This window comes from Arachis ipaensis, chromosome B07 (assembly GCF_000816755.2).
Source record: "Arachis ipaensis cultivar K30076 chromosome B07, Araip1.1, whole genome shotgun sequence".
NCBI lineage: Eukaryota > Viridiplantae > Streptophyta > Magnoliopsida > Fabales > Fabaceae > Arachis > Arachis ipaensis.
Window position 1 is genome coordinate 9,890,421 of NC_029791.2, and position 12,386 is coordinate 9,902,806.

Here is a 12,386-nt window from a genome sequence, read left to right on the forward strand (position 1 = left end):
AAGAATTTATTTGTCACTTATATTCTATTAGAAAACATGCAAAATGCTTACCCTATCACAAGCGTCCACATCAGAACCAATGCTTGGAGGGGGTGATAGAGCTTCATCAGCAGATTCTCTTTCAGATTCCTTACCATCCTTTATCAAACGCTTGGAAAAGGTATCTCTTAGTTCATCAACTGGAGGTGGTTTTGTTGATATTAGGATTCTCCCTTTTAATGATTCTGGTGATGGGAATTCATCCATTGCATCTTCTGGAGGGTAGTATAACAAATCTCCAAATATTTCATTTGTTACCTACAAACAACGTAACAAACCTTAATTAACTAATTAATTAATTACATTTACACTCAGTTAATTAAGGGAAGTAATGGAATAATCTTAATTATTATGGATAATGCTAGGTAGACAAAAATACAGCCAGAACTTGCCTTATTTAGCATTAATTAATTATCGCAACAATTAATAAATGCTAAATAAGACAAGTTATGACTGTTTTTGGCTGATTTTCTTTGGTTATCAAACATTTCTGAATTATTATTATTACCTCTGCAGCTAGAGCTTGAAGATCTTTTGTAAGGTGGTCTTCTAAAGTTATAATGACTGGGTATTCAGAAGCAACAAAAGCATTATCTTTTATGGCCACTAAACATTTGTATAGTGACACAGGAGCAGTAAGTGTCCTACAATGTTCACATCAATGTTTATAAATTAATGATATAATATATCAAATTAATAAACTCTAAGTAGGAGATTAATATAGCTACGTTACCTTCCATGAACTACATCAATATCAGTTTTATTTGAATTGGGCCATAAGTCAAGTTCAATAACTCGAACACCTTTATTCAAGGCTTGTATGATTGGCACCTCACTGCAATCGCTGCTTAGTTGATTCCCAGTGAGATATGAATTGTGCCCTGTGTTTATGAAATAATGTGATAATGGAGCATCCATGTCATGATGTACCTGGAAAATCACCCCAATATCCATCCTTTATACTATGAACTTAAGATGCCTAAATTGTAAAATTATTTCTGAATTTGGTTAAAATAATTTGGTTATCATTTTTGAAACTAATCTCTATCATAGTAATCATTCTTTTCCCTTTTTAACAGTGACTCAATAAACAAAGTGATGAACTGAATAGATATGACATTGTTTTGATATATGTTTGCATCTAAAATGCACCCATTTTTTTGGTATAAAAAACAAACATCGACCTTTGAAACTTCACTACAAGTTACTAGTGAAAAGGGATCAAGAGACTCTACTATAGTGTCTGAAAATCAACCTCAAAAATAATAATTAAAATTTCAGAAACTAAATCAGTACATAATGTAAATCTAAAGGATCACTCTAAAAATTTAGTCAATATTTCGTCAGAAATAAAATATCATAAAATTGAATTTAAATATTTAAAATTTACAACCAAATATACAATCTTTAATAAAAAAAGGGAAAAAAGGAAGATTTTGTTGAGGCAATTACTCATCCATACAAACTTCTTTTCTTTCTCTTGTACGGTATATTATCATTAAAAAAAATTATAATTTTACTAACAGATACAATTTTGAGAAATGATACTTACATCACTTTTTATGCACCCCTTTTATACACGACACACCTTATCTTATTTAACTTTTCATCCATTACTTTATGTATACAAAATTGATGCCTATAACATTCCTATGTAATTTTTGACCAAACAATAAGCATTTGAAAAGAATGATAAGAGACAGAAAGCACAATCATACCTCAGGAGAGAGAGGAGCATTGAATTCATCAAAATACAAGAACTGGAAGAATTCTTCGAGGGTGAAACAACAACCACCATTGTCATTACCGTCGCCGTCGCCGCCCTTTTTCTTCTTCTTGTTGTTCTCATCATTATCACTTTCGTCCCTTCGCGATCTCAAGAAGGTCTCCATGATCCGCTCACACTCCTCGACGGTGTATTGCGGTTGGCACTGAACCTTGTCCACGAATTCGCGAAGCTGGCCGGCGGACATGGTGTCGCCGCCCTCCGCGAACGTGGCGAAAGCTTCCTTAACGTCCTCCGGCGCCGTCTGCTCTTCTTGGACGAACTTCCGGTGGAAGTACTTGATCGTTTTGATATTTTGCGCCATTTTAATTAATTAAATTAATTAGTATTTTTTGGAGATTTGAAATAATAGGGTTTGGTGTAACCCTAATTAAGTTGTTGCATTTGTTTGTGCAGAAAAGATTGAAGGAAGAGGGAGGAAGCTAAGAGAGAGAGAGAAAGAAGGCGATGGAATAATAATGAATGGATGCAATTTTTGAAATTCGAAAGGCTTATATGGAAAATTGGAATGAGTTTCAAGCGAGATTCGCGTTCGACTTAGTTAAAAGTTAAAACTTAAAACTACGTACTTGCATGTAAACAAAAATTTATAACATCATGATGTGTGTAAAAACAAAAACTTTAACTACAGGAACTTTTGCTGGTTTAAGTTAAACTTTTTAAATGTTTTTTAAAAGTTATTCTAACAACAAAAATTACTAATAAAGTAATAATTATGTATATTTTTTAAAAAATTATAATTTTATTCTATTTTTTATAATACCACTCTTCATGTAATTTTTTTTATGAGAAATGTTAGAGAACTATCAAAATTTATTATTTTTTATTATCAGTTATTCATTAATGTTTAAAAAATATGAGATAAAATATGTTATTGGATTACTAGACTAAAAAATTAGGCTAAAAAAATCGAATTAATAGCTAAATGCTAATAAAAAATAATAAATTCTGATGGCTTCTAGTATTTTTTTATTTTTTATTATATATTTGATTTTAAGTAAAGAAGCTCAACACAACAAGATGGTGCAACAAGAGAATCAAGAACTAAACAAAAACAATAATCAATCCATAGTCATCTACGACACTGTCATCAACAATCATTTGGATCATCTCTACTCCAATCCTTGCAACTTGTAAGCGACCTATTAATAATTTTTGCAATTCCTGCTTCTTGACTCCTGAAAATTTTGTCGTTCCTTTTCATCCATATATGCCAAACAACAGCAAAAAAATCAATTAGACACCTATTACGTTCTTCCTTCCTTACGGTCACTCCCGTCCAACTTTCAAAGTGTTGCTTAATTGTTCTTGGAACAACCCACAATCTGCCATAGTCAAACAACCATACACACCACACCTGCCAAATAAACTGACAACGAAGAAACAAGTGGTGAAAGTCCTCAACATCCTTTTTACATAAAATACACACGCTATCATGCTGATCGATAACGCCTAACCTACGTAATCTTTTCTTATTATTGAATCTACTAACTAGCACAAACCAAGTGAATAACTCAATACGTGGAGGTACTAAACCTCTCTAAATGGAACTAGTGAAATTATAGTTTGTAATTTTCTCCGAAAGTGTTTTCGCCTGAAAAACCTGCACAAAGGAGTTAGTAGAATAAACGCTAGATTTATCAAATTTTCACACCAATTGGTCATCTCTCTCAGTTGTTAACTTGACTGATCGTAGAACTTCATGAAGTTGGTTAACTAGTTCCAACTCCCATTGGAATAGTTTCCGTCTCCACTGAAAATTCCATATCCATTCTAGCCCATCCCAAAAACCACAATCCCTTGTAACAGATTCGTTCTGATTTGAAACCAAGAAAAGCCTTTGAAAAGTGTCCTTTAATATACCAGTCGGTAACCAACTGTCCTCCCAAAATCGGACTTGTCTACCATTACCTACTTTCAAAGATAAACCCCGAATCATCTTCTCCCTCACCTCCTGCTCTTTGATTTGTAACTGGCAAATATCCTTTCATGGTCCCCCTCTGGCAGATACAGATTGATGACAAAGCAATACATTAGGATTTAAGTTCTTACAAGAACACACAATCTTCTTTCATAATGGATAATTTTTTTTAGAAAATCGCTACCACTATTTGAATAACAGTGCGGTATTCTGAAGTACTGCATCCCCCACTCCCAGACCTCCTAACTTTTTCGGAGCTTGTACTATTTCCCATTTCACTAATAGTATTCTATGCTTATCATCTTCGTTGCTCCACAAAAATCTCTTCTGCAGTGAGATTAACTTCTTTGCTACTGTTTTTGGCATATTTTGTACAAGCTTAGGTAGTACACTGCCAGACTATTGAGTACTGTTGAGTTAAGAAATTAACTAAATTAATTAGTGATGACAAACATTATTTTTGGGCAAAATAAATAATTAGTGTTGATTATAATTTAGTATATGTTACTAATTATTTATTATATGTTGCAGGCCAAAACTTAGTTTAGCAGCCCAAATTGGTATGAAAATAATATAGCAAGGATGGTGGGTCAATAAATAAACAAAGTCCATAAGGAAACAAGGCTGAAAAAAATCAAAACGGGCAAAAAGAAGTGATCCAATCCAAGCCCGAGTTGATTTCACCAAATCCCTCCAACTTGCTCCCAAAGTAACGTTCTTCTCTCCTCTGTCTTAGTCAAATCACAAAACTCAGAAAAGTGAGAAAGAGAAAGAGAAAGCTCCTTCCCTAAGGTGATTATCAAATAAGCAAGAAAGAGAAAGTCTAAGCTTGAAACACAGAAGTCTAATCAGCAAATTCAAACCATATCAAGCTTAGGTTAAAGGTAACCCATTTCCTTTTACAAGCAACACACTTTCTTCTCTTCATCTTCAACTCTCTGTATCTCCATTTTGAGCTATATGGAAAAGAGGATTTATGTTCCTCTCTGCTGTAAATCTACGGTCTCAAACATGTCTTGGGGACCAAGTTGGTTTCCAAGGGCTCAAATCAAGTTGACCATTGGAAGACTATTGTGGTTGCTGCTTTATGACTTTCGGTCAACCTTAGAAGGTCAGAAGTAAAGTTTTTACTCTGAGGATTAATGAGAAAAAGTGAGTCTGTGGGTTGGTGAAGCTAAGGGCTCAAGATGTTGACCTAGGAAGGTGAACCCAGCAACATGCAAGGAGATAAAAGAGGCTTGCTGCTCGTTCAAAAGTCAAGGAGAAAAAACTAGTGAATCTAAGGTGTATGTTCTGAGAAGAGCTCTTTGAAGAAGTTCATCTAACTGGACAGTGTTTCCTAATCAAAGGTGCATTCCGCCAGTATGAAGAACTGAATCAGAGGCTTGCAAATCTGGTTTATCACATAGCAAAGAGGCTGTTGATGAAGTCAATCTCCTTCATGTTTTACAGATTGTGATGTACTTTTCTATGTTTATCTTTCTGTAATTTCTTGTGAGAAAAGGCATTGTGAGAAAACTCAAGTAAAAGCCATGAGTGGAAAAAGGATGAGTGATACACTTGAGAGAAAAGCCTAGAGTTATTTTCTGATTTCTTTAGGTATGTCTATGTCTTGTATCTTGTACCTGTGAGGTATCCCTTTCTTAGTTGGGTTAGCACTAAGAGTGAATAATTAGGTATTAGCATAGCCAATGTCAAGTTAGGTTAGAACTTGAGTGTGAAAGGATTGGGTCAATCATGTGAAATTGGTGTATGTAATACTGTTAACTATAGTGAAAATTCTTCCATAGTTGTGGAGGAGACTGGATGTAGGTTGCATAGCACAAGGCAACCGAACCAGGATATATGCTGGTGTTAGCTTTTCTCTTCTCTGCTGTGTTCTGTTTTCTGATATTCATGAGACAAAAATAAATTGTCTCATAAATTTCCGCTGCTGAGTACAAACAAAATCAGAACTGAAAGTTTGTTTAAAAGGGTCATAACAGCAACTTAAAAGGAAGGCATAGATTTAACCCCCTTCTCTAAGCCTACCACAACCTTCAATTGGTATCAAGAGCTAAGGTCTCAAGAATCAAGCTTAACCGCTTGGATCAAAGATCCAATGGCAAACAACTTGGGCACAACCACAGTTGCCTACACCCTCACTGAAGGCCAGTCAAACAACCGGCCACCCTTCTTCAACAGGAAGAACTATGCCTACTGGAAAGAAAGGATGAGAATCTTCATCCAATCCATTGATTACAACATATGGAAGATTGTTATGAGCGGTCCCAAGATTCTAACAAAAACAAGTGCTGATGGAGTGGTGACTCCAAAAGAAGAAGCTGAATGAAATGAAGACGATAAGAAGAAGATGGAGCTGAATGCTAAAGCAATCAACCTTCTTTACTGTGCTATCAGCTTTGAAGAATATCGGAAGGTGTCTAGATGCAAGACAGCCAAAGAAATCTGGGAAAAACTCCAGGTTACACACGAAGGCACTAAACAAGTCAAAGAAACGAGGATTGATATGCTGCGAAAAGAGTACGAGATGTTTAACATGAAGGATGGAGAAAGCATTGATGAAGCATTTGAGAGATTCTCAATCATAATCAACAACCTTGATGCTATGGGTACAAACTATGCAAAATAAACCTTGGTGAGAAAACTCCTTAAAAGTCTCACAAAAGAATGGAAAACCACTGCCACTGTCCTAACCGAGAGCAACAACCTAAGTCCCATAACCTATGATGAGCTGAGAGAAAAACTCCTTGCCTATGAAGCCACACACACAAACACAGACTCAAAGAAAAAGGGAATAGCCCTCAAGTCACAAATAGAACCAAAAGAGAGAGAGTCTAGTGATGGTATTTCAGATGATGAGCTTTTGTTTTTTGCTAGGAGATTTAGAAGGATGATGAAGAATAAGGGCAAATACAAGGGTTCAAGCTCAAAGGAGCACAAGATCGACTTGAGCAAGGTGACGTGCCATCATTGCAAGGAGGCTGGACATTTCAAGTTAAACTGTCCAAAGCTCAAAAAAGAGGACAAAGGAGAGAATGAAAGGAAGAGAGTACTCATGGCAGCTTGGGAGGATCTTGAGAACGACTCAAATGAAGAAGAAGAACCTGAAGGTGAAGATAAAGACTACTTCATGGCTGGAAACAACAATCTTGATGAGGTAAATTATTATGATTTGACCATTGATGATTTACATGCTATTATTGATGATCTCACTTTAAATACCTCAAAACTGCTTGACAAGTACAATGAATGCAGATCTGAAAGAGATGTGTTAAGAGCTGAAAATGATTTTTTAAAAGAAAAAGTGAAGGAAACCGAATGTGCTTTGGACATCATTGAAGAAAACAGATTTCTAAAATCTGAACTTGAAAAATTAAAAGGAAAGCATATTGTGGATCCTTCTCATAAGTTAATTGCTGAAAATGAAAGATTAAATGATATGATTAAAAGGCTGAATGGCGACTTAGCAAAATTTGCTCAAGGTTCTAGTAACTTGGACAAATTACTTGCAAGTCAAAGACCTTTGTTTGAAAAATCTGGTATAGGTTACATAGCCAAGGAAGATGCAGTTTCTAATGTTTCCTCTATAAAGTTTATAGCTTCTTCATCAAATACAAAATCCATACCAAACAAATCTGGCATTGGATATGTTCCAACATTTGAAGAAAAATTTGATGAAGTATACACTAGTGAAACTGAGCCTTCACCAAGAACCGAACCAAGCCCAAACAGGCCAGGTTTGGGATACCTTTCGAAAAATGAGGTTGTTTTCAAGAAACCACCATTTTACAACAAAACCTCTTATTCGAAAAGTCCAAATATTCAAAGAAATTCTGGTGAAAATGCTTTTGCAAAGATGAATAATTTTAATAAAAATCAGTTTATCAAAAGAAATGCATCTCCTCCAAAAACCAAAAAATTTCAACCCTTTAATCATTTCAAGCAATATAACTCACCTCAATTTCAGCGACACACATCAGAAAATTATTTTGTTAATTGCAAGAAATTTGGTCACTCATATGCACAATGTTTCATTGAAAAGAGGATTGTAGGAAACAAAATTTACAATGTTGTTTGTGATTTCAATGCACTTGGGCAACCAAGATGGATTAACTTCAAAGGATCCAAATTAATTTGGATACCTAAGGCTACTTCAAACTCTTCATGCAGATTTGCCTAGCATCCAAGAACAAAAAGAACATGTGGTACATGGATAGTTGATGTTCAAGGCACATGACTGGAAGATCAACTTACTTCATCAAACTAAATAAGTATGATGGAGGTTTTGTGACCTTTGGAGATGATGGTAAAGGTAAAATTATTACTGTTGGAAAAGTAGGTAATGAGCAATCTACTTTCATTGATGATGTACTTTTGGTATGTGGTTTGAAGCACAATCTTTTGAGTATAAGTCAGTTGTGTGATTTAGGATATTTAGTGACTTTCAAAAGACTTGAATGCTGTGTTGTTAATGAAAAAACAAATGAAGTGATGTTTGTTGCCAAGCGTTTTAATAATATGTATGGACTTACTCTTGATGAACTAAAGGATCAAAATCTAGCTTGTCTTCACTCTAAAGAATCTGAAAAGTGGTTATGGCACAAAAGATTGGGCCATGCAAGTATGTTTCAAATAAACAAACTTGTAAAGAAAGAATTAGTAAGAGGCCTTCCTTTGATAAAGTTTGACAAAGACATCACTTGTGATGCTTGCCAAATGAGAAAACAAACAAAAAGTTCTTTTAAACCAAAGGAAGACATCTCTACTAAAAGACCACCTGAGTTGCTACACATTGATTTATTTGGTCCAACAACAACTCAAAGCCTAGGTGGTAAACATTATGGTTTAGTGATTGTGGATGACTATACTAGATTTGGTTGGGTTTTATTTCTTGCACACAAAAATGAAGCCTTTTCGGCCTTTGAACCTTTTTGCAAGAAAATTCAAAATGAAAAAGATTTAAAAATCTATTCTATAAGAAGTGATCATGGAACTGAATTTGAAAATAATTCATTTGAATCCTTTTGTGAGGAATTTGGAATATCTCACAACTTCTCTTGTCCAAGAACCCCACAACAAAATGGTATTGTGGAAAGAAGAAATAGAAGCATACAAGAGATGACAAGAGCTATGCTTTGTGAGAGTAATGTTCCAAAATTTCTTTGGGCTGAAGCGGTTAACACGACTTGCCACATTTTGAATAGAACAATCATAAGGAGATTTTTTAAGAAAACCCCTTATGAACTTTGAAAAGGTTACCCACCAAACTTAGACTACTTGCACATCTTTGGATGCAAATATTTTGTTTTAAATAACAAGGATAATTTGGGTAAATTTGATCCAAAGGCGTATGAGTGTTTGTTTGTAGGATATTCCATAACTAGTAAAGCATATAGGGTTTATCATCAAGATGCTAGGATTATTGAGGAGTCCATACATGTTACATTTTGCTATACTAATTTGGTGCAAAGCATTTTGGAAGATTGTGATGCAGGAAATCAAGATCAAAGGGAAGATGAAACTGCTCAAAATCATGAAAAAGAAAATTCTGGCCAAGCTGAACCAGAAACTGCAACTGCTGAAAATTCAAGAGACAATTCCATTTTGTCTCATGAATCTGAAGGAGATCCTGGAAACAGCAACCCCCAAAATCCCTTGGTGACTGAATCTGCCTCCAAGTCCACCAGACCTCGTGAATGGAGATTCTTGAAGAATTATCCTGAGAAATTTGTCATTGGGGACGTCTCTTATGGGGTTAGAATTCGGTCTTCAACAAGAAAAGAAAATGAAAGAACTAACATTGCCCTTCTTTCTCAAATGGAGCCTCAAAATGTTAAGGAAGCCCTTAGTGACCCTTCTCGGGTAAAGTCAATGGAAGATGAGCTCCAAGAGTTTGAGAAGAACCAAGTTTGGACTTTGGTTCCTAAGCCAAGTGGAAAGAAAGTGACCGGCATCAAGTGGATATTTCGGAACAAGTTAGGAGAAGATGGTAGCATTGCAAGAAACAAGGTAAGGCTAGTGGCACAAGGATACGACCAAGAAAAAGGAATAGACTTTGATGAATCCTTTGCCCCTGTTGCCCGAATGGAAGCCATAAGACTTCTCTTAGCTTAAGCTGCATTTTGTGGTTTTAAATTATATCAAATGGATGTGAAATGTGTATTTTTGAATGGTGTGATAGATAGAGAAGTATATGTGGAGCAGCCTCCTGGTTTTGAAAATAAAGAGCATTCTAATCATGTTTTCAAATTATCTAAAGCTCTCTATGGTTTAAGACAAGCTCCTAGAGCTTGGTATGAGAGACTTAGCTCTTTTCTTTTGAAAAATAGTTTTCAAAGAGGCACCACTGACACAACTCTATTTATCGAGAACTCTAATGATTCTTTTATTCTAGTCCAAATATATGTTGATGACATTATTTTTGGTTCAACCAATGAATCCCTTTGTTCTGAATTTGGAAAACTCATGACAAGTGAATTTGACATGAGTATGATGGGTGAACTTAATTTTTTTCTTGGGCTGCAAATTAAACAAACTGAAAATGATATTTTCATTCATCAAAAGAAGTATGCCAAGGAATTAGTTAAAAAATTTGGTATGGAAAATGCCAAACCCATGGGAACTCCCATGCATGCTAATTCAAAACTAGATAAGGGAGAAACTGAGAAAGATGTAGATGAAACTAGGTATAGAGGAATGATTGGTTCTCTTATGTACTTAACTTCCTCTAGATCCAATATTGTGCAAAGTGTTAGATTGTGTTCTAGGTTCCAATCCAAACCAAAAGAGTCATATCTTTTTGCAGTTAAAAGGATCATTAGATATGTTTATGGCACATCTAATTTTGGTCTTTGGTATCCTAAGATTGATGATTTTTCTGCAGTTGGTTATTGTGATGCAGATTTTGCTAGTGATAGAGTTGATAGAAGGAGCACTTCAGGCTTATGTTGCTTCCTTGGGAAGTCCTTAAATATTTGGTCAAGTAAGAAACAGCCAACAGTGGCTCTATTCACTGCTGAGGCTGAGTATATAGCTGCTTCTTCTTGTTGTTCTCAACTCTTATGGTTAAAAACACAGCTTGCTGATTACAAATTAAATGCTGAAAACATTCCCCTACTGTGTGATAACATGAATGCCATTAATATTTTCAAAAATCCAGTTTTGCACTCTCGGACTAAACATATTGAAGTGAAATTTCACTCAATTAGAAAACATGTCCAAAAAGGAGATATTAGCATTCAATTTGTTAAATCGGAGGAGCAATTAGCAGATATTTTCACAAAACCACTCGCTGAGGACAGATTCTGCATGCTTAGGACTAGCCTAGGAATTTTGAGCTATGATTCTTCGTTTAAATATTGCTAATCTGTTTGCTGGAGTATTTTGTCTCATAAACAGGTATGAGACAATTCTGGGCAGATGAAGAACACTCCTTTCTATCAGCGTGTTCTGGGCTTGTTTCAAGTAAAAGTTATTCTGGGCCAACCTCATAAATTAGATCTGGAGTGGTCTAATGTGTTTCCTTAAATCCAACCATCTCTGGGCCCAAATATAAATGTTACACTTTTTGTTTGGTTGATGATTTTTTGGCTTGTGTGTTTATTTTTTGAAAAGGCTTTCATTTAATGTCTTCTGGTCCAAAAAGGGTTTCAGTTTAATCTTTTTAAAATTTAAAATTAATTTTTTTAAATCAAATAAAATCTTTCTTTAATGAGGTCATGTCTTTTCAAGTCAAATCAGTGGTGATGCAGTTGCATGGTTTGAGAAACTTTCTTTTGGGTACGGTTACCAACACTCCCTCTCTTCCCTCCATAACTTCTCCTCAAATCCTTCGGTTTCTTCCCACTCTCTTTACTGCTTCTCTTCCCTCAAAAGCCTAAATATTACCAAATGAGGAAGAAAACCATTGCTAAAAGGCCTCCTCGTGAAAAAATCTTCAAGCCTCACACAAAGCCTTCAACTTGCTCTCACGACCGAACCTTCACACCCTCACCTTCTCCTCCTACCTCTACTCCAAGAACTACTTCCATGGCGCGGACCAAGACCACACCTAGATTCCCTGCCTCTGCCAAGCCGACGCCACCACCAAAGGCGACGCCTTCCAAACCAGGCTCCTCAAAACCTGGTTCTTCAAAACCTAGCTCCTCCAAAGGCAAACGTCCGGCGGCTGAGGAACCAGTTCCCAAGCCAACTCAACACAAATCCAGGTCGGTTCCTGTGCGATCTCAACAAGGTAAAGCTCGAGTTCCTCTTAAATCAGTAAAAGAACCAGACATTGGACCTTTTGATCACAAAGCCCATTTTTTGACCTCTCATTCAAACTATAACCCCTATAGATTCAAATCTGCCATGAATAATGATTTTTTTGAGGATGTTATCCAGTATCATACCCTGTGTCCATCTTTTCTAGCCAATTTGCCATCTTTAAAAAGAAAAGGTTTTCCATTTGTTGATAACTTGATTTTTCTGGACTGGAATCATCTTTTTGACATCAAAAAGTCTGTTTATCCCTTATTGGTCAAAGAATTTTATGCCAACACGACTTATCATGAAGGCACTGCTCACTCATATGTAAAGGGCCGAGACATAGTTTTAAACAACGAAACTATCAGTGATGCTTTGAAGTATACTGATGTT

General features: G+C 35.7%; 2 protein-coding genes across 2 annotated transcripts in view; both read right to left on the bottom strand.

The window, feature by feature from the left end:
- LOC107606651 (phosphoinositide phospholipase C 6-like) overlaps positions 1–993 on the bottom strand; it is a 5,606-nt gene extending 4,613 nt beyond the window's left edge. Inside the window, exons 1-3 of the mRNA XM_021107676.1 lie at positions 773–993; positions 548–683; positions 52–297 (exon numbers count right to left, since the gene is read on the bottom strand). Coding sequence (XP_020963335.1) covers positions 52–297; positions 548–683; positions 773–993 — 603 coding nt within the window. The remainder of the gene's footprint in view (positions 1–51; positions 298–547; positions 684–772) is intronic.
- Positions 1,688–2,255, bottom strand: LOC110264465 (phosphoinositide phospholipase C 6-like). Its single transcript, XM_021106661.1, has one exon. It carries the CDS (start codon positions 2,127–2,129, stop codon positions 1,752–1,754), a length of 378 nt encoding a protein of 125 aa, XP_020962320.1. The 5' UTR covers positions 2,130–2,255; the 3' UTR covers positions 1,688–1,751.